Source organism: Panthera onca, chromosome A2 (assembly GCF_046562875.1).
Source record: "Panthera onca isolate mPanOnc1 chromosome A2, mPanOnc1 haplotype 2, whole genome shotgun sequence".
In the NCBI taxonomy this organism is placed as follows: Eukaryota; Metazoa; Chordata; class Mammalia; order Carnivora; family Felidae; genus Panthera; species Panthera onca.
In genome coordinates, this window is record NC_138340.1 from 113888015 (window position 1) to 113911625 (window position 23611).

At 39.8% G+C, this 23611-nt stretch overlaps 1 protein-coding gene across 1 annotated transcript in view; it reads left to right on the top strand.

Annotated features, from left to right (window-relative positions):
* DNAH11 (dynein axonemal heavy chain 11) overlaps positions 1-23611 on the top strand; it is a 359440-nt gene that overhangs the window by 93943 nt on the left and 241886 nt on the right. Inside the window, exons 24-28 of the mRNA XM_060632677.3 lie at positions 1160-1282; positions 2081-2203; positions 3481-3705; positions 5189-5280; positions 6794-6920. Of these exons, the coding sequence (XP_060488660.3) occupies positions 1160-1282; positions 2081-2203; positions 3481-3705; positions 5189-5280; positions 6794-6920 (690 nt within the window). The remainder of the gene's footprint in view (positions 1-1159; positions 1283-2080; positions 2204-3480; positions 3706-5188; positions 5281-6793; positions 6921-23611) is intronic.

Genomic DNA, 23611 nt, shown 5'->3' on the forward strand with positions numbered 1-23611 from the left:
CCCTCTCCTTTATTTCCTCCAGTGTCATTTCTCACACCATTTCTTACCTGTATCAGGCCTTTCTAAAAGTCAGAAAAAGGCACCTCTTCCCAGGCTATCCTGCAGCAGCTAGATTCAGCCTCCAGTTGTTGACTGGCTAGGTGTCTGTGTTTCAGTGCACAGATTACACAACTGATCAGGGTGGCCCCATTACACATTCCTGCTCATTCTTTTTCTGAGACAGAACTCAGTCCACGGCCCCCATCACCTCTGGAGTAAGGTCAGAAGTGATGCAGACATAGCACTCATCTGGTTTGCTCAGGACTTGGCAGGTTTTAGCCCTGAAGGTTCCACCTCCCAGGAAACCCCTAATCGTGGGCAAATGGGAATGTGGAGTCACCTCTTTGGAGAGGCAGAAGGTGGCAAGCAATGTTAGAGATTGGGGAGAGGCAGAGAAGGCGGCCGCTACCTAGAAGCAGAGAAGGTATTCTTAGCAGCGGCAGGAAGGGAAGTAGATTTTCTGCAGCTATGTGGCTGAGTCAGCTCTTCATGTTTGAGGGGGGCGGTTGAGTTTGAGCACTTAGGAAGAGCTGAGGGCTTAGCAAATGCTGGGGTTGGGGGTGGGCAGTTAACAAGATGATCGGGAGATAAATGTGAATGATATTTTCACATGGTAATAATGAATAATGACCCTATGAGTAAGAATATTTTTTGCCAAGGAACAAAGATTAAATTAGTGACAAAACTAAGTTAAATCACGGAAGCAACTGGGAATTATGTTCAGTGAATAGAGTACTTTAGGAAGAAAAGACAAATGAGCTACTCCCTGATCCCTGGGATTTCAACCAAATTAAAATAAATGAACAATGTGATTCTCTTTAAAAATGGGATTTGTGGGCAAAGAGATAAGAAATGAGCTGACAAGGGAAGGATATGAAACAAAAGAATGCAGTGGAGTGTGAACATGGCCAGAACCTTGGCCCTAGCTTTAGGTGGGTGATGCCTCAGTAACTATGCGTTAAAAAGCATTGTCTTTAATGGGCCCCACCTTGCAGAACCAGAGGTGTGCTTAGCAGCTGACTTGAATATATTTAGCTGTGATCGGTTTTTCTGGCCATTAGGCCAAAGAACCATTAATACACGTGTAATGTAAATTTCGCCCTTTTTTCTTGCAAATTAGGTCAGATTTTCAATAAACGAAGCCACAACTTTGGCAGATTTGTTAGTGTTGCGGTTGCACCAAGTGGAAGATGATGTCCGGAGCATTGTGGACAAAGCGGTGAAGGAACTGGGGACTGAAAAGGTGGTGTCCTTGGGCTGTTTTCCTTTTACACCGAGCTAGTTCTGTGCTGTAGCCCCTAAGAGTCTGAAGCCCCCATGCCATGAGTGTGTCCCATGAGTCCCATTTTCTTCTCTGCCACTAGTTTGTGTGTGACTTGGGCAGGAATCTGAATCTTTCTAAGCCACAGTTGATGTGTAAAACAGGAGGGTTGACCCAGTCGATGATGATGATGATGATGATGATGATGATGATGATGATGATGATAGAGAACACTTAAGAACATGTCATTTGCTTTGTTGCAAGCACTGCTGTTAGTGCTTTATTTACAGTATTTCATTTAATTCTGAGGTAGGTAATACTCTGACCCTGTCTTACAGATGAGGCAGCTGAACAGCAGAGAGGTCCCTAACCACAACCCCCCACCCCATCCCACAGGTTCATGCAGGTTTATTCAGGCACTAGAGCACTACCTGTCGTCTTCTGGCTGATGTGAAAATCATCTCTAACAAATGTTTAGATTACTTTGGAAGTCCCTTTCTGCTCTAATGTTCTGTTTCAGTGAAGCATGTAAATCTCAGATCCAACAGAAATTTGATGTTAGTGTGATGCTTATTTTTGTGAGGTGGAATTCATTCTCTGAACCTCATCACCATGAATAATTTGCAGGAGAAAAAATGAGGCCAGTAGTATTGGATAGCCCTTTATTTTTATTTTTATGTTTTGCAAATTGTGAAAGTTTTTTAAAATTCCAGATGATATCCTAGATATTGGTAGTAAATTAAACTTCTGTGCACATAACTTAATACTGTTTATGTCTAGGCTATTATTGAAATCAGTCAGACCTGGGCAACCATGGAGTTCTCTTATGAAGTTCACTATCGGACGGGCATTCCATTGCTAAAATCTGATGAACAACTTTTTGAAACTCTAGAGCACAACCAAGTAAGATGGGTATATTTACTGAAGAATTTGCCTTTTAAATGATAATTATAAACTTTTTCCAAGTTCTAGTATTCAATATTTATTCGTTCATTGGGCATCTACTTGTCCTGACTCTGGGCATGGTACCCTTTGAGATCAAAAGGTGTGAACACTTGTTCTCATGGAACTTGTACCTGAGCAGGGAGACAGACAGTAGGGCTCCAAGGAGTCTAGGAAGTGACAGAGAGGCTCTTTGTCGGGTGGGTGAAAGACCTGGGGAGAGCCTTGTGAGTTGGGCTGGTAGTCAACAAAGAATGTCAATCAAGAGGGTGTTGTGGGCAGTGGGGACAGTGATGGTTGTCAGGGGCTGGGGAGTGGGGGAGGTGGGGAGATAAATTGGTCAGAAGGTATACATTTCCAGGTATATAAGTAAGTCCTGGGGATCTAATGTATGTCATCATGGCCATAGTTAATAATACTGTATTGTCTACTTGAAAGTTGTTGGGAGAATAGATCTTATTAACACACCCCTCAAAAAAGTTTATGGCGATGGAGGTGTTAAGGAACTTTATTGTGGTGGCCATTTTACAATATATACATGTGTCAAAGCATCACATTGTACACTTTACTCTTGAATCATGTAACATGTCCATGATAGCATATTAAAATTGGTGGTAGAGGAGAAGTCAAATGTGTTAAATACAAACAGGTGAAAGAGAATGACAAGAGGCCTTTCCCCTGAGTGACTTCCTGAGATTATAGCATTGGAGAATGGTCAGAAGTACTCACCAGACTGTTCAGCATTAATGCTTGGTTTGTCGACTAAAAGAGGAGAAAAATGGAAACTTCAGGGCTTAGGAAGCTGTAGAGAAAGTTCGTTTTGGTTTCTTTTTTTTTTCAGTTTTGGGAGAAAAAGAAGATTTATAACCTTGCAATTATTAATAGGCAGGGACCCCAGGGATAGACTGAGAGAAGATGAAGGAATACAATGTAATTCCTAAAGCCACACCCGGGAGCATAGTATTTTTTTCTGCCTACAAAGAGCTACATGGTCTTCCTGTGGAAGACACATGAAATGCAGTTGCTGCTACTTATCTTTTTTCTTTTGGAAAAAAACGTCTGTATGAATATTGAATGCCAATCGTTCATTTACTTAGCAAATACTGAATGCTTATTCCGTGTATGGCACGCTAGATTCTGGGAATCCAGCAGTAAACAAAACGGGTATGGCCCCTCCTTCACGGTACTTTCAGTCGCCCACCTGAGCTGTTCCTTACCATTCTTTTCCTTTGTTTTAGGTTCAGTTGCAGACTCTCCTTCAAAGCAAATATGTGGAATATTTTATTGAACAAGTGTTAAGCTGGCAAAATAAATTAAACATTGCAGACTTAGTCATCTTTGCTTGGATGGAAGTCCAGCGAACTTGGTCTCACCTGGAAAGCATCTTCGTTTGTTCGGAAGATGTTCGAATCCAGCTTGTGAAAGATGCTAGAAGATTCGATGGACTAGATGCTGAATTTAAGGTTCATAGAAGACAGACTATTTTCTAGCATAGCAGAGTTTTCCAAACAATATAAAAATCTTATAAAAAACATAATTTGGGGGTATTTCTAAAAATACGCTTTCGCATTGTAGGATGCCGATCAGGAAGCTTTATCTAGGGAAGGGTCAGATAGTAAGTATTTTAGGCTTTGTAGTTGTTTATGGTCTCTGTCATAACTGCTCTACACTGCCACTGTAGTGTGAAAGAAAACAGACACTACATAAATGGGTGTGGCTGTGTGCCAATAAAACTTTGTTTATGGTCACTGAAATTTGAGTTTTCTAGAATTTTCACGTGTCACAAAATGTTAAGCTGCTTTTGACTTTTTTTTGAACAGGTTAAAAATGTAAAAACTATACTTTGCTCCTAGCCATACAAAAAGAAGCATCAGGCTTGATGTTCCCCTTAAGCCCTGGGTTGCTGACCCTTGCAGTAAGGTCTTAATTAAGTAAAGTACTTCGGGCGGGTTGGGGGGGGGGGGTGGGGAAGCCAGTAACAATACTACTAGTTACTTGTTTATTTCATAGCGCCACAGACAACACATAGAGATGTACACATGATAATGATAAATGATTTGAAAGACTTTCAGCAAAGAGTAGTGGCTATACGTTTTTATATAGAAATGGGGGAATAACTATCTTCCTATCTAAAGAACACCCAGAGGTAGATTTTAACTTATTTTTTTAATGTTTATTTATTTTATTTTTGAATGGAGAAGGTTCAGGGAGAGGGGGAGACAGAAAATCCCAAGCAAGCTCCTAGCGCAGAGCCTGATGCAGGGCTTAAACTCATGAACCGTGAGATCATGACCTGAACCGAAATCAAGAGTTGACCATTTAACTGACTGAGCCACCCAGGCATCCCCATACTATTTTAACTTTTAAGGAAGAAAGAATAGACTGCTGAGTATTCGTCTGATTTTCATATGTGAATATACTCGAAGATTCTGGGTTCTCTGTCTCGATTCTTTTTGTTTGGACCCAGAATGGTGGTAATGCCCATCAAATTTATTTTGATAAAAACTGTGTGATTGTACCTTGTTTTTGGCCTTCATCTAAAAGTTTAAAAGCAAAAGTGAGCAGACATGGGGTTAGAAGTCTCTTTTGCCTTATTTTCTTACAATTCTTCATTTTTATTTAAAATCTTTTTTTAGTATTTACTTATTTTGAGAGCAAGAGAGCAAGCAAACAATGGAGGGCAGAGAGAGTGAGGGAGGGAGGGAGGGAGGGAGAGAGAGAGAGAGAGAGAGAGAGAGAGTCCCCAGCAGGCTCTGCACTGTCAGCATAGAGCCTCACGTGGGGCTCGATCTCACAAACTGAATAATCATGACCTGAGTTGACAGACACTTAACTAACTTAGCCACCCAGGTACCCCTGTTCTTCATTTTTAAATTCCTCAAATGCATGAAAAATTTAGAAAATTAATTTCTAATATCAATGGCTCCACCTTATGCTTTCATACAGGAGTTAATGTTGAAGACAGCTAAAATAAAGAATGTTCTAGAAGCAACATGCAGACCTAATCTCTATGAAAAACTTAAAGATTTGCAATACAGGTAACGATAAAACTATGAAGTGATGAATTTGTTATAATTTTATGAGATTGCTTTTAAGTATGTTACAGCATTTAACATCATGTTATTGTAGATACAACTGTTAGTAAATTTATGATTTTGCTTATAGTTGTCCAGTTACCTTGGACATATTCGGTGGTACATAGATAATGTAAATCAAATACATTTCTCTTTTCCAAATGGGCTATCATAGTAGTAAAATGAGAATATTATCAAGAGACTTGACATGAATGATCACTTCTTTTATTGAACTATCCTCCAAATATTTATTAAGCATCTCTTCTCTGCCAGCAACTTGGAATGCACTTAATAATTTCAAGTCTTTTTTGGGTATACAGCTAATACTAGAAATTACCCTTAGAAAGCATGTTAGTATTTATGAAATCTTTGTTCTAAAGGCCATTTGTATATTCTGGCTTTTGATTACAAATGGGCAGTCAGGTACTAAAAGAAGAAGTTTGTGCAGAACTGTGATTACTTTTTATTGCAAGGTAGAAAAGAGCTCTAGATAAAAATGAATATTACACGAACAAAATTATTCATGCTTTGGAAGTTTTTTAGAGGTAAAGTTGGCCATAATTTTAAAAGGGTAGATTTCCACAGAAGTTAATTTCTTTCTTTCTTTCTTTCTTTCTTTCTTTCTTTCTTTCTTTCTTTCTTTCTTTCTTTAAGTAATCTCTTTTCCCACCATGGGGCTTAACTCATGATCCCAAGATCAAGAATTGCATGCCCTTCCACCTGAGCCAGCCGGGTGCCCCAGCAGTTAATTATTTCTTAGTGATGTTGGAGTCTCAGGGGTTATCTAAGAACAATAAAGCAGAAATGATTCTGAATCTTAGGACTCCTCTGAATACCAGAGAGAGTTGAAGCCACTTGTGTTTCATAGGCATTCACTGGGGAAAGGAAGACTTTAAACCAATTACATCTTAACTGATACATTTTACTCTCTGGATGAGTGATGCCAAGCCCAGTTTCTCTTGGCAAGTAGGAGGGTTATTAAGAAAAGTGAAGAGTGGGGCACCTGGGTGGCTCATTGGTTGAGCGTCGGACTTCGGCTCAGATCATGATCTCACGGTCTATGAGTTCAAGCCCCACATCGGGCTCTGTGCTGACAGCTCAGAGCCTGGAGCCTGCTTCAGATTCTGTATGTCCCTCTCTCTCTGCCCCTCCCCCGTTCACACACTGTCTCTGTTTCTCAAAAATGAATAAATGTTAAAAAAAAAATTTTTTTTAAAGCGAGGTGTGACCTCAACCTAAGTCTGATCTCTGTTTAGCTTCGACTGGTGGTGTGTTTGTACCTGTTTCCTCCTGTTTGGCATGACGCGTATGTTAGCACAAGCAAGTTGCTGGGGTCACAGAGAGGGAGTCAGGCTACCTGTTCAACAGTAAGCTTATTATGGTGAGCGGACAGATGAGAGGAGCTGGGTTTTGTATGGTTGTTGTTTTAATAACTGAATGGGCAAGATAGGCATGTAAAGATTTTTCATTTCCACAGGCTTTCTCTTTGTGAAAAAGCTCTTGATGAGTACCTGGAAACCAAGCGTGTGGCTTTCCCGCGGTTCTATTTCATCTCTCCTGCAGACTTACTTGACATTCTCTCGAAGGGAGCTCGGCCTAAACAGGTAAGGAATATATATTTTTTGCAAGGGTCATATTCTGTGTTAGCTAAGGAATGCCACAGTTTCTCTGTCATGTCAAATGCCACCTACCGTGTCACATGTGCTGGGAGATAGAAAATCAGCAATAAAAATGGGTGATGCAGCAACAGAGGGATGTCAGAGGTGGTGCCGAAGGAACCAGGTCCTCAGTAAAGGGAAAGGATATCATATGCACAAGGCTTAGGGCCCTGCAAGAAGTTAATGGAAGAACCATTGGCTCCAAATCCCCCAGAATTCTGGGACGGGGCCTGGAGTGTCTTCTGCCTGGTTAGCAGCTTTCTTAGAGGAGGATGGGTCCCTTGGAACAAGACTGTTGTGGGGTCTCTGTACTGCTCCCTGACTCCTGAGTCACCTTCATAAGTCTTGAGTGGTGTCAGAGGTGGACTGTGTCATTTCATGTTGGTCCTCCAGCTAGCCCTCTAATTTTCCCCCACCTGTGCAAGAACACCACCCCTGACAATATTTACAGCAAATAAAAGCAGCTATTATCTTTTGTAACCTGAGGGCTCAGATCACAGACAGACTGAGTACAAATCCCGAAGCATTCCTTCCTGTACACATTGAGAGGATGTTGCCTTTGACTTCCTATTGAGTTGTTGACATCCACGTAGGTATTGCAGTGTTTACAGCTGACAGAGGCTCTCAGTCCCGGACCTGACCACAGACAAGATTGTTGTAAAGCTCTAAGTTGTGCTTTATCATTGAGGATTTCTGTCGACATTCTTTCTCTAGAGATTTCTATGCATTGTCTTTAGAATATGTATCACTTCACACTGTAGTTTCCTGAATTCTGTTCTTTGGCTACAGCATTTATCTTGATTATTTTTCTCACACTCATTGTTTCTTTTCGACCCTAAATTTGGTGGCTCGTCACCGAAAGATGGCTCTTCTTGCTGCTGATAATACGAGTGCAGTCATGCTATTAATGCAGAGTTGTTAGTTGAACTTGGACAGCATTTTGAGGATCAGCCCTCAGTTATAGTTTCCTATATTCACACTAACTTCCAGATGGCTTTGTAAATATAATTTGTCTGATTTCATTGACTAGCAATCCAGTATATCCATCTCTCATTGATGTATCACATAATTGTATGTTTGGGGTGTTTTGTTTGTTTGTTTGTTTGTTTTTTTAAACTAGTCTGAAAGAGAGCAGTCATAAGCCCACTTAAGCTTTAGTTGCTTCCTGGGAACATTCTCATGACCAGCAGGTAGAACCTCGCGGCTGATTGTGAGGTGGAAGGTATCATATTCCATTACAGGTACATGTTCTGGAAGGCTTTGAAATCCAAAATATTTATCATTCTAAATTCTCAATACATACATGAGAAGAGAAAGGTATAAATCTGTACTAGGATAACATTGTTTTTCTTTTAATTATATTCCTTAAACATAGTAAATACTTGTATGACTGGTTTACTGAACAGTATTAATTACAGAGAATACGGGCTTGTGCAAGTTTTATTTTCGATGGTTATTAATCGCACATGTGCCCTACTGTATCTCCTTAAGTAGCAGACTACTGTATAACACACGGGATAGGTATCTAACATCCTGGTCTCTTTTTCTTATTAAAAAAAAAAAAATGAAAGAAATCAACAGCAGCTCAGAAAGGTCTAGTTAACAATCCAGACTTACCTCTTTGTTGAGGCCAGGCTTTCACACAATAAGTTTGGAGCTGGAAGGGAGATGGTGATTATTTTATTGTACATCCCCTTCCCACCTGTTTATCATGGAGAGAGGGCAGGGCTATCATCTGTCAGTCATTGCTTTTCTTTTTCTTTTTTTCTTTTTTTCTTTTTTTAAATTTATTTATTTTGGGAGAGAGAGTATGAGCTGGGGAGGGGGAGAGAGAGTGAAAGAGAGAATCCCAAGCAGGCTCTGTGCTGTCAATGTGGCTGGATCTCACAACCCTGCAATCATGACCTGAGCCGAAATTAAGAATTGGATGCTCAACTGACTGAGCCACCCAGGCATCCCAAGGCCTTTCATGATATTTGCTCCTGATTCTTGGACCAGCAATGACTTACTCTTCTGTGTCCTCACCAGCAAGCATCCACCTGTTGGGTCCCTTGTGGAATAAAGGTGCCAGTCCTCAGGGAGCACAGGGGAAACTCCTAGGGGATATATATTAGAGAACCAACTCTGTGTGAGCACTTCCTGTTCTTGCTCTGGGCAGTGAAATCAGCCATCGGGTTATATCTTCTTTCTCCTTTTCTACATCAAATGTCCAAGGAGGTACATGTCACAGATTGACTTCCTAGAGGCACCTATAGCTTCTGTGAGTGATTCTTCAACACCTATCTCACTTGGTTGGGCCAAAGAATTCTTTACCTTCCCCATAAGGAGTGAGGAAAAGGCACAGCGTCTCCTTGTGGGCTGATAAGTCATAGGCATGAAGGATGCCACTTCTAGTCCCCACCTCCCTGCAGTACTTTGTATAGAAAGGGTATATGGAAGCAGAAGATGGAAAGGAGTTGAGGTTGTGTCTTACAGGCCCTGGAGGGACCCACCCGTCCTAACCCCTTTTTGCCATCTTCGGAACATGCATGTTCTCAATGCCTCTTTGTCCTTAGTTGAAGTACTGGGCTGGTGCTGGTGGAACAGATCATTACTGTTCTGCTCACCAGTTCTCTTTATCTCCTTTCAAAGAATGAAAAAATGCTTCGCCTTAGCCAGACAACAGGTTGGCTCCTTGGGACAAGCATCCCTGATGCCAACTTTTTTTTTTTTTCCATTATCTTTCCTAAATTAGAGGCTGAGTTTATATGTATATATAAATATAAATATAAATATAAATATAAATATAAATATAAATATAAATATAAAAACTTCAAAAGTGTAACATTTAAATCATTATTGTTATGTTTTCAGTATCACTTCAATGTTAGAATGTTCTCTAACACCCGTAGGACTCGCAGTGGAAGCCCTCTCACCCCCCTCCTTCCTAATATTTTAATCAGAAGTTCTAAATCTCTGATTCACATCCATTGCCCGGTCCTAGTGCTGCTGCCACTCCTTAATGAATTACTAGATGCTATAAGACATTCAAAAGATGTTAAAGTGAAGCCACACTACAGGGGCTTCCAAAGTTGTTCACAGCCATGCTGATGAATGCCACCGGCAGTGCTGTCTACCCATGCTGACCAAAGGAGGCGGGTGTTGCTGCCTATGAGCAAAAGAGTCTAGCCACCTGGCTACAGAGCAAACATGGTTTACAGAGGTCTTGACTGTCAGCTTGGAAAGGATTACGTTTTTCATGTTTTTGAAACTGATATTTTAAATTGTCCTCAAAAAATGATTTCACTGAGATCTTTTAGTTACATTAATGAAACTTCCAACAACTGAAATTCACATAAAATGCTATCCCACTGTTAGTAAAGGCTCATTATTTTAAATGGTGTTTCACTTCATCTGTGGTAGAAATAACCACTCAGGAGTGACTAACAGTCGCGGGGGAGTGGAGGGTGGGTGTGGGGACTGGGAATCGGTAAGGAGCTACGGGCAGTTTGGGTCATCCAGAGCCACAGTCAGCTTCTTTGGCTGGCATGGTTCTGCAAAGTGCAGGTGCATTTGGAATTCTTGGTCGCTTACTAGGGAATAGTTAGTTAATGCTTTTGGCAGTGAAGCCACATAGCCTGGCCTTGCTGCACTCTTACCTTCTTTTCACTCTCGGAATCCGTTTTGGACCACCAGCCACAGCTCTTCCGCCTCTGCCTTTTGTACTTGAATTCCTGAATGTGCTCCCTGTTGTGTGACCAAAATAACATGGCAACTGCAGCTTGTGGAATAACAATGCAATTTCAACAGAAAAGAAACCCTTTGTGGGTAGATAACTTATGTGGACATCTTGAGAAGGACTTGAATTCTTGAGGCCCCCTCCTCTACCCACCGCACTCAATTTAACAGTGTGAGCCAAAGTGAGAGGTTCTGCAGTTAATTGTGGAATTTGATCAGCCAGGGAGGTCTGATACCCTACAGCCTCCATCCTCGAAGCAGAAATTCCCAAGTGAGTTGGAATACCAGAGTGATGAAATCAGTGTGTCTAGAGTGCCTTCAGTGATTATTAGCTGTTGGTAAGCTTGGTTAAGATCAAGTTTTACAGCTGTCCTTCTTCCGGAACCCACCCTGACCTCCCAACGGCATGAATGATCTAAAGGACTTCTGTGTGGGCCCTGCTTAACTTCAGTGATCAAAATCTCTGGTAGTTGCTTATAGAAATACAAATTTAGAGGTGTGCTTGCAGGATTTATTGGCATGGTGCAACAATATGTGCAACTGATTTGAAGTTACACATGACTCATTATTAACATTCTTTGATTTTTCCCCCCTTTAGAAAAACATCCCTTTGTATTTTTCAAGTGGCTGGTGTAGTGGTAAAGGCAGACAGAATAAAGTTCCCTTTGTTATGTAGTGCCTTTAAATAGCTGACAATTTTGTGTCGTCGACATCGTTTTTAGCCACTGATTCCTAATAACTTGAGAGATTTTTTTTGTCCTAGAAGAGTTTGCACATTTACTCTTGCCTTGTTCACTGCATGGAGTGAAAGCTTCTCCGTGATGGAGCTACACTGAAGACACACAAACCTGCAGTGCACTGAGCTACATTTGTATTGTCTCATGTGGGGTCACCGTGAGCCAACTCTGACCACCGAGCCCTTGAAATGTGGCAACGGAGAAACAGAATTTTTAACTTCAGTAAACTTTAACTGATTTAAATTTAAATACTGGCATTTGATGCAGTTATTGGAAAATATGAATGTGTTTGAAACAACTTGAGCATGTGAATCTACTTTGTAGTAGTATATCTGATGAAGTCGAAATACAGATCACATATTTTAGATGGAAAATCCAGATTGAGATATGCTGTAAATATACACACCTGATTTCAAAGATTTACTCTGAAGAAAAGAATATGAAATGTCTACTATTTTTTATTACATATTCAAAGTATTTTGGATATACTAGGTAAAATATGATAATTTTTCCCTGTTTCTCTTTACTGGTTTTATTTATTGTTTTTATTTTAAATTAAACTGGGGGCACCAGTTTTTGTTTTAAATTTTTTTTTAAGTTTATTTTTAAGAGAGAGAGAGAGAGAGGGAGGGAGGGAGAGAGAGACTGAGACCAGGAGCAGGGGAAGGGCAGAGAGAGAGAGAGGAAGACAGAATCTGAAACAGGCTCCAGGCTCTGAGCTGTCAGCACAGAGTCCGATGTGGGGCTTGAACTCTGAATGGGGAGATCATGACCTGAGCCATAGTCGGCCGCTTAACCAACTGAGCCACCCAGGTGCCCCTCTTTTTAGTGTGGCCCTCTGTTTTAGTGTGGCCACCAGGAATCCACTGTAGGAGAAATTGAGGCCACAGTGTATTCTCTAAAACCAAAAGATGAGGGGGCACCTGGCTGGGTCAGCTGGTGGAGCATACAACTCCTGATCTTGGGGTTATGAGTTCAAGCCCCACGGTGTAGAGAGTACTTAAAGATAAAATCTTAAATGAGAAGGTCAGGCGTTCGTGTGCCCAGAAACGTTTGATGTTTTCATCAAGCAGTGTCCCGCAGTGTCGTCGACCCAAATCTACACGAGAGCAAATCTGCCAAGTTGTCTTTTGAGAAATCTCCAAATTTGCAGTGATTGTGCAGATGGCATTAAACTAATGCCCATAATGAACTGTAAATAAGGGCATTTGGAAAGGCGCTTGTGAAAAATGGTCTTAATTTTAGGCGACAGAAACCCCTGCTGGATCTTCAAGGGGCACATATGTAAGACAAGCACAGTGTGTTTCTGTACAGTGCTTGCGTTTGGTTGTGTCTGTGATAGAGTGACTGTGTCTCAGCACAGGAATTTCAGAAATCTGGATGATGGAGCCCACCTGTCACTCATCGTGTGTTACCACCTTTTCTGACGAGGATTAGTCTTCCTTCAATCACTAAGAGGAAAAGTCTCAAAATTCAAGTGGTTAGTAGAGGGCATGCAAGAGTGAAGCAGTTTTAGCTGAAATAAGATCAGTGAAAAATTCCACCTTTTTAGGGGAAGCAGAAAGCTGGAGGACTGTTTAGTAGCTAAAATGGTGGAAGCGGGTGCCCTTGAGTTTAGGCTGGGACTGAGGATGGAGTGGGGAAGAGGCAGCAGAAGCAAACAGATCAGAAGATGGTCATGGTTTTGACCATCCTCCTCTTGTCTCTGTTGACCTTCAAGTCTGCAGTGAGAAGTAGAAGCTGCTCACCTAAGTGGAGTTTGTCATAGAAATTCCTGGAGGAGAGTAGGTTCACTTGACATAGTTGGGGAATAGGTCATGATTTAAATGAATGCCTTCATGTGAAGGTAGCCTAATATTCACAGGACAGAGACGTTTAGGTGTGTGACAAGGAAATAGACTACCTCACTTTAAGTCATAAATTATATATCTCGTGAGGATTAACCTTGGTTGTCCTCCCAGAATAGTTAATATAGGGTTAACCACAAATTGTATAACAATATATTCACTTTTTGTATTCATTTTGTAAACGCGTTGCCCCTGCTTTGATTTCTGTTGCCTCTCTTTTACTGGAGTTCTCTCCACAGCCAATGTAGAAGTTACACAACAAAATCAGGAGTATTACAATGTGTGGGTAAAATAAAATATTACCTTAATGTTATGAGATCCAAAAATTAAGCCTTATAAACGTGGCACCCGGCCACTAAGGAGTTTTCACCCTCTTTTTGGCATCTTGAACTCCTGGTCCTGGCCTTTGTTTGATGTCACCTGTTACAAGTTGTTCAGCTCCAGCTTAAATTCAGTTGGCAGGGCATCTGGCCATAGCAGATGAGCTTTTCACAGAGTACTGTGCGTTCTGGGAACAACTAGAAAAGCTGGATGAAACAGTTAATTAAATCAGTTTAATATGTGCATCAGAGTATTTAAAGAGCATCAAAGAAAAGTCTAGAGTTCAGGGGCTAAGCTATGAGCAGAAAGAAACCACGGAGAGATTTGCCTAATGCTTCCTGTTGATTTTTTCTTGGCAACATTTGATGATTTACAAAATATGACAAAGAGTCTGAAAACCTGATCAGAACTTTGATCAGTATCATGGACCTGAAAGAAAGAGAAAAAACAAAAAATACAAACTGGAACTGGAATTGGGTACCAAGGAATTTGTCGAGCAGAGAATCAGACCATGATAATGACTCATTCTAAGGTCAGTTGGGTATGAATGTGCAGGGATGGTGGAAAAGGGGATCTACCATAAATGGTATCTAAAAGGTTCTAGTAGATGTAGATGTAAATTTGACAGGTGCAACAATGAAGTGTATAACATCTGAGAAAGAATGATCTTTGAACAAAAATTTCTTTTTTACATTTTTTAAAATGGTTTTATTTTTAGAGAGAGCAAGCGAGCACGAGCAGGGGAGGGGCAGAGAGAGGGACACAGAGGACCTGAAGCAGGCTCTGCGCTGACAGCAGAGAGCCTGATGCAGGGCTCAAACTCCAAAAAAAGCAAGATCATGACCTGAGTGGAAGTCAGATGCTCAGCCAGCTGAGTCACCCAGGTGCCACAGGGAGCAAAAATTTAAGTTGGATATTCAAGTACTGCGTATAGGGAAAGGTTGATGGATTTGATTGTGTTAAAGTTGGAAACTTTGCCTTATCAAAGGATACTATTAAGAGATTAACACTGTAAGCCGCAAAGTTGGAAAAGATGTTGGCAATGCCTTAAAAAAAAAGACTTGTAGGCAGAATATAAAATAATTCTTACGTCCAAAGAAGCAAGGACAGATGGATAATCCAGTATAAAAGGGGGCAGAATATTTAAGCAGGCTATTCCCAAAAGAAGATATTCTAAGACCAGTAAACATAAAAAGTTGCTTCACTTCTTAAGTCATCAGAGAAATGCAAATTAAAACCACAAAGAGAGATACACTTGTGCTTCTGGGCAAGATGGAGTAGCAGCTGAATTTACCCACCTGCTTAAAAGCACCAAAACTCCAACAAAATATATGAAACAACAACTTTCTTGTCCCTGGACATCAGACAACAGAGGATAACAATTCATGACAGACTTGGAACAAAGGAGATGAGCTCTCTGATGGTCCCATTTGCTTCTTTGAGTGAGTTTCCAAGTCTGGGACAGGGAGGGGGAGCCAGGCATGATCTAGTAGGCTCTTTTGAATTGAGGGATCTGAGCTGAGAATCCAAGGAGAACAAGGTAGCTGGAGTTTGCAGAACTGAGTGCCAAAGAGGAAAGAACTGTAGAGCGAGAACCCCAGAAACTTCTAGAGGGGCTTCTTATAGTCTTCAGCAGTGGGAATAATTAGCCCTGGATTACATACTGTTCCAGTTCTGTCAAACAAATCCTTTTTAAAAAATTGTTTTTGAGAGAGAGAGTGTGAACAGTAGAGGGGCAGATAGGGGAAGAGAGAATTCAAGTGGGTTCCATCCCATGAACCGTGAAATCATGACCTGAGCTGAAATCAAGAGCCACTTAACTGAGCCACCCGGACACCCCTGCCAAATAAGTCTTGAAAGCAAGATCCAAGGGCACCTGGGTAGCTCAATTAGTTAAGTGGCTTTTGATTGTGGATCAGATACGATCTCATGGTTCATGGGATTGAGCCTCATGTGGGGCTCCTCGCTGACAGTGCAAGGCTTGCTTGAGATTCTCTCTTTCCCTCTCCATCCCTCCCTGGTTCACATGTGTGCTCTAGTTCTCTCTTTCAAAATGAATCAACTTTAAAAAAAAAAAGCAAGATCCAAAAAGATCAAAATGTTTGCAAGTAATTTAACTGCATCCCAAATCAAAGCTCAAGAAGATAGGAATAATAATGTATTCAGCTCCAGAGTAAGTTTACAATGTTTACAATGTCTGATACACCACTAAAGATTAGAGGACGTGTAAAAAGGCAAGAATATCTAACTCTCATAATGAGGAAACAAATCAATTAAAACTGATACAAATGTTAGACAAAGATATTAAAAGTGACAACTTTATTAGTATGTTCCAAAAGGTAAGTAGGGATGCAGAAAAGATAAAGTTCCATGTGTGTATATTGGACATCTCCAAATGGAGGAAGGGAAACAGAAAAAAATCCTGGCAGAATAACAGCCAAGAGGTTTCTGAATTGATGAAAAGAAATCTATAGATTTAAGCTCAAGCTTAATTGTGAACACAAGCACACACTACAAAGAAAACTATACCAGGTTAGTCAGATTGGTTATAACCAGTGATAAATTCAAAGATCATCCATAAAGTCATATTATGCACAGGGGAATAAATGGAAACATGATGAGAGGCTTCTCCATGCAAATGAGAAAAGAGTGGACCAACAGCTGTAAAATACTGCAAGAAAAAAAAATCAACCTACAAATGTTTCTCCAGTGAAAATATCTTTTAAAAGTGAATGCAAAATGAAGATGTTTTCAGACATTCAGAATCAGAAAGATTTCATCACCAGCAGACTGTCAATACAAGAAATGTTAAAGGAAGTGCTTCAGGCAGAAGGAAGATGATACCAGATGGAAATCTACATCTACACAAAAAAATGTGACTGTTGAAATGTTAACTGTATGGAACTAGACAAAACAGGCGTATCAGCCATCCATCAGAAGGCAGCATGATAAGAACAGAGACCTTGAAATCCTACTGCTGTTGCTGCTTCTGCTTCTGTTGATTAGTAGCTATGTTACTGCTTTACTTTTCTGAACATCAGTTTCCTTGTATACCAAATGGGGAAAACAGTAGGTACTATGTCTTTAGTTTCTGAGCAAGGAATAATGTAAAGAAACAAAAATACTTAAAATATAATACTGTAAAAATGGCCACAAATTCTTCCCCTCCATGCATCCAGGCCCTTTTAGTGTCTTGGTGCAATTTTTATCAAGGGTAGAATTCGTTTCTCCTTTTGGATTAGTATGTGACTTGTTTTGGCCATTGTATCATTAGCAAGAGGTTTGACAAGTTCACACACACTGGGACTTACCCCCTTTCTGCTATTCAGAAGCCTGTGACCACCCTGTCATGAACAAGCCAAGGCTAGCCTACTGAATGATAGGCATATGCCCATACCCAAGCTACCAGCTGGGTAATCATCACATATACGAGAGAAGCCATTGATCACAAGGGACCACAAACAGGGTAACCAGCTGAGGTAATCCAAAAGCCAACACACACAGTTGGAAGCTAAGAAGTTGTTGCTATTTTAAGCCACTGAATTTTGGGGTAGTTAGTTACACTGGAAAAGCAGATTGATACACGTTAGTTAGGGATTCACATACGCATGTCTCCATACATGAATAGACCAAATACACCAATATCAAGGACTTCTACGTGCTGCTGATTTAAAATAAAAGATTTTACTTGAAATTTAGAAACAAAAGAACATAACTATGAAGTGCTCATCCACGGAGCTAATCTTCTCTGGTTCGTTTTCACTTTGTTTGTTTTCTTGCCGAAGATACCTTGGTAACCTCATGGCACTGTTTTGACATCATGGGGATGGAAGAACTGGTGAGGAAATCACGAATTGGTGGATTTCCCCCTTTTTTCAGTTTGTAGAGATAGTTCCTCAGACCTTGACACGACTTGGCATTAGAAAAACTTATACTCACACAATGAGATAGCAAGATCAATTGCACCAAAAGGCTAAAATTAAACTCAAAATATTAAATAATGGTAAGGATATGGGACAGGGGAATCTTCTATCTAGCCATGGGGATTGTAAGTTGATAGAAACACTCAGAAAATCTATTTAACGGTGACTTATAAACATGAGTATAAGAATACATTATTGGCGTGCCTTGGTGATTCAGTCAGTTGGGCCTATAACTCTTGCTTTGGGCTCAGGTCCTGATCCCAGGGTCTTGGGATCAAGCCCCACGTTGGGCTCTGTGCTAAGCATGGTGGAGTCTGCTTAGGATTGTCTCTTTCTCCTTCTTTCTCTGCCCTGCCCCACTTGTGCATGCTCTCTTTCTCTCTCAAATAAATTTTAAAAGAATACATTATTATCCAGCATTTTTTCTTCTCATCGTATACATATGTGAACCGAAAAACATATACAAAAGTTTTCAAACCTACATTATTATTATTCATCATAGACCCAAACTGCAAACCATCTAAATATACTTTAACAGCAGAGTGGTATGTTCCTAAAATGGCATACCACTTAGCAATGAAAAAATGTACCTAATAACATGAATAAGCCTCACTAACATAATGTTGAATTACAGAAGGTGGACCCAGAAGTATGTACTGTATGAATCTACTCAGGTAAAGATGATGTCCGTTTTTGAGAGGAGGTACTAATGGCTGCCATGGGCAATTACTTTTTTGGCTCCGAGCACATTCTATTTCTTAACCTGCTCAAGAAAGGATGCTTTCTTTTGTCAAATGCTTTCTCTGCATCTATTGAGAGGATCATATGGTTCTTGTCCTTTCTTTTATTGATGTGATGAATCACTTTAATTTTTTTACAGATATTGAACCAGCCCTGCACCCCAGGTATAAATCCCACTTGGTCGTGGGGAATAATTTTTTTAATGTATTGTTGGAGCCGGTTGGCTAATATCTTGTTGAGGATTTTTGCATCCATGTTCATCAGGGAAATTCGTCTATAGTTCTCCTTTTTAGTGGGGTCTCTGTCTCGTTTTGGAATCAGGGTAATGCTGGCTTCATAGAAAGAGTTTGGAAGTTTTCCTTCCATTTCTATTTTTTGGAACTGTTTCAAGAGAATAGGTGTTAACTCTTCCTTAAATGTTTGGTAGAATTCCCCCTGGAAAGCCGTCTGGCCCTGGACTCTTGTTTTTTGGAAGATTTTTGATTACTGATTCGATTTCCTTACTGGTTATGGGTCTGTTCAAATTTTCTATTTCTTCCTGTTTCAGTTTTGTTAGTGTATATGTTTCTAGGAATTTTTCCATTTCTTCCAGATTGCCCGTTTTGTTGGCATATAATTGCTCATAATATTCTCTTATTGTTTTTATTTCTGTTGTGTTGTTTGTGGTATTTCTTAACCTTCTTAGTGGTTACAAGAGTTGTGTTAACTTTGCTGAAATTTATTAAGATGTATACACGTGATTTTTTTTACTTACCTATTTCAAAAGGTTATTTAAAAATTCAGCATTTGTGTTGTCACTGTATTTATATAAATTTATGTATTCATGCTATAGATGTTAAACAGAATCAGCAGTGTGAATACGTCCAAGTTATATTAATAGAAAATCAAATTGCAAAATATATATTATTTTGTTTTTAGTAGAAACAAAACTAAGCAATGCTTATTACCTCATATTGCCTATAATTATTTACAAAATTTATAACTTAGTCTTTTTGGATTATGTAAGTAATTCATCTCCATTGAAAATTTGAAAGGGATCAGAATTATATACTGCTAGATACTTGTACTGAGTGATTATTGTGTTTAATGTGTCTATGTGTATGTCATACATGTTTCAAATTAGAATGTTCTTCAATAATATGTTGAATGTTTATAAAAGGTTTGATTATATGAATATGCCATAATTGATTTAACCAACTTCTAGAACATTTTTGCAGATCGAGACTTTTGACAATGTTGCACGTCCATTTCCCTGTACTGTCACCAATACTGAGTAATATTATTTAAAAAAAGAAGACTAACGTTTTGACAGGCTGGCTTAAATTTTTGCTCATGTGCAAATAACAGACTCAATTTCATCTTGTTTAGAGAGGACAGACACAGTAGACAGGACTGCCTACATTTTGGACATTACATCCACACAAGCATTATCTTCGTGACTCTTAACCATTAACATGAGTAAATGAGTTAATGACTACAAGGGAATGAGTCTTGAGGTGCTCCCCATGCCAGGAGTGATACTAAGCTTTTATGGTCATTTTATCTCAGTCTGCAGAGGCGTCTTTCATAGATGGAGCAAACATGAAATTAGATATAGGCGAAAGGCAAGTGCTGAGCTTTGAGAAGGTACAAGAAGCTATAGTAATTTCATTTTTCTTGCCCTTTGTTTTCCAGGTGAACATAGGGTAGGCCAGCTAATGTGAACACTGTGTTGATATGCATTTTACAGTATAAAACTACCTAAATGAGTTAATATTTTTTACTGTATTTAGATAGATAAATATAGGTTCTTAAATAAGCAGCTCTCCCTGTTCACAGTTCCCATGTATAGGAATTTCAGCTAACAAGGATTGGTTAAATAACACCAGTCCCCCAACAACATGGTCCAAGGTTAAGATACTATGGTATGTTAACTGCCAATAATTACGAAAAGCAGAAATCTCATTGCTCGTTCTTCACAAAAATCACTGGGTGAATAGCAAATGTGCATGATGCCTCATGGACAGTCATATTATACCTTTTGAAGTCTCTCCATGTTTGGCCATCACACGTATGTTACTCAGTTTACACACAGGCAGCAAAGCATGTACTTTGCTACCTCCTTGTCCCTAGAGATGAACCCGTGTACCATTTTATAAATACACATAACTGAATGAGGGAATTTGTAATAAAGTTGGAAGCACAGAGAAGAAATGAAAATGGATCACGCCGGAAGTTAAATTTGAATCAAGTATAGAGGTACTTACAGAAGAGAATGCTCACTGGGAATGATGGCTCTATACCATTTGAAAATTTCTACATTTGCAGCCAGAGGGTTTTAGTGAAAATGAACTTACTGATAGAAATGAAAGCACTTGTTGTGGCAAAATGGATGAAAATGTCCCAAGGGAAATAAGGGAAATGTGACCAGCCCCTCAAAATAGCTTCACATTAAAGAAACTCTGAAAGAAATTTCAGGACATTAAGAGCTCAAAGGATAAAATGTTGGCAGCTGATCCAAATGTTGAAAGGAGTATGGCGATTCTTGATGACCCAGAAAAGATGCTCACTCTGTATCTTAACTTCTAAGATAAGAGAAGAGGAGAAGGCAAACACTAATCGAACTACCCCGATAAATTTTCTACCAAGTTTTCAGTATTTTGCATATTTTAAGTTACAGTGTACTGAATATTTTTTTAATGTTTGTTTATTTTTGAGAGGGAGACCGAGCACAAGCGGGGAAGGAGCAGAGAGTGGGAGATGCAGAATCTGAAGCAGGCTTCAGGCTCCGAGCTGAGCTGTCAGCACAGAGCCTGATATGGGGCTTGAACTCACGAACCATGAGATCGTGACCTGAGTAGAAGTTGGATGCTCAACCAGCTGAGCCACCCAGATGTCCCTGTGATGTACTAAATAGTTACAGTTTTTATCTCCTTGTACTTATATAACCAAGAGAAAAAGGGAGTTTAATGTTTTAACAAAGTTTTTTAAAAAGTCTGAGGATAATCATAAATTTTCCATTGATTATTAAGATTGCACGGTAATTGTTAAGATTGCACACTACTGTGTGAAGCAAGGACCGACTGCCTCTCTTTCAGCTTACTAGTGGATGGATGTACCTGATTTTGTATAAGCTGTAAACTGAGGGAATAACATTTCAGTGTTTCTTGGTAACCTTTTACAAACCTATGTAAGATATAAGGACATTACTGACTTGTTTGTGATTTGAAGTGTTCAAATCCTTTCAATTTCTTTAGTGAGATAAAAACACGGGCCTATAAGGCACTCATTTTTCTTTTTAATTATGAAAGGGTATTGTAAACATTAAGCTAGTAAAGAATTTTGTTTTTCTGTTAAAAAAATCTAAAGAGATATTCATAGAAACGGGACAAATTTGATGACACCAGGGTCCACACTAGTTAAAAAACAAAATGAAACAAAACCAGTAGCTGTATTTCCTCAGAATCTTTAAATAGAAGACAGAATATGAAAGCCCCTGACTTCAAACATGCCAGGGATAAGTACCAAGAGCACTGGAAGCCATGGGGTTTGCATTTCCTGGTCAATGATTGATAGACTAGAAGACTAGAAGTTCTTTTGAAACTCTTGTCTCACCAAAGCAAAAGTGTTTGAGAGAGTCTAATGGTTGAGGTCTCATTGATCCTGCAGCTTTTCACCTGAATATTATTTAGGCCCGTTACACGGTAGAAGCCATTAAACATCTGTGCCCTTCCTAGCCACTTGAGCTGTGCCAGTGAGTTGTTAGATTATTAGAGATACTTTCTGTGTATAAATGTCCTCTGGGTAATATACAGGGATGGAGGAGAAGAGGATAACCCCAGCAGTGATCATCAGCTACTGCTCTGTCTATCTTTAAGCGAGAGTCTCAAAAACTCATCTTTTTTAAACTCTGATTTCTCACCGTGGTTTTCTTTAATACGAAAACTGCAAATACAGCGCGAATGTTAAGGCCAAAAGCTTCAAAGATTAAATCACTCCTAAGGAGTTGCTTACCAATGTTGGTGTTGGTGTTCTCATGCAGGAAATTTAGATAGGTTGATGTTCCTAGAAGCTGCTATTGGGATAGTTTTCAAGTTCAGTTAAACTGAATTTCTGGAAAAGCTCATTACAGGGATGTCACCTGTATGCTGCTGGTAAATGCTATATAGCTTTAAACCATCTTCTGGTGATCAGCATCTTTCATTTTATTTTTATTAGGTTAAAGTTTACATAACATGAAATGAACCATTTTAACCTGTAGGATTCGGTGGCGTTTTGTACACACAACGTAGTGCAGGTATCACCTCTATCTAGTTGCAGAATACCTGCACTCCAGAATAAAACCCCACGCCCATCGAGCAGTCACTCTGTGTTCCTTCCTCTCTCCAGCCCCCAGCAGCCACCAATGTGCTATCTATCTCTATGGATTTACCTATTCTGGACACTTCATATAAATGGAACTGTCTCATGGGATCTTGTGAATAGCTTCTTCTATTTAGCATCATGTTTTCCAGGTTCACCCATCTTGTATGTAACAGCACTCCATTCCTTTTTGTGTCTGAACATTATCCCATTGTATGTATGTGCCATGTTTTGTCCAGCCATCCACCGGTGGGCATTCGGATTGGCTCCACCTTTTGGCTCTTAATACTGCTATAAACACGTGTACAAGGATTTGAACATTTGTGTACAGGTACCTGCTTTAAAATACTTTGAGTATATACCTGGGAATGGAATTGCTAGGACTTACAGTGATTGTATGTTTAACTTTTGAGAGACACCAAACTGTTTTCCACTCAGCAGCGTTTATTTGCACCATGTGTGAAGAGAGGCCTCTTCTTCCCATTCCTGATACTTCCTCCAGTACACTGCCTGTGACTTTGTCTGCCCCAGAAGAGGTAGAGCAGCTTACCTGATTGTTCTCCTTGTGAGTCTGCCTTGGGAATGCATGTCTTTTCTTTTCCTCTGTGCCACTGTTTGTACTAAAGAGGCCTGTCCTAGTGTGATGCCGATAGGACTGGATAGACAAATACTGCTCTTCTAGTATTCCATATTCCAGTTAGGATTTAATCTCCAAATTGGCCACTAGCTGAACAAATGTTGATCTGTGTCTTTTCATTTAGTTTTATTTTTCAAATAGTCTGGGACCTGTGGTCAAGTTCAGCATGCTGCTTATTGGGGGTTCCTTTGCAGATGCCACAATTTAGGATATAAGAGTTAATGATGCCAGAAGAATTTGAACTTTGTAGTTGAGGCCTGGATTTGGAGGTTTAAAATCTAAAACCCACTCATTTTTAACAATGTCAGCTTGACAAAGTCATCTAGTATTTCAGCTCCAACTTTCCTTATCAATACAGATGGGGAAATTTAGG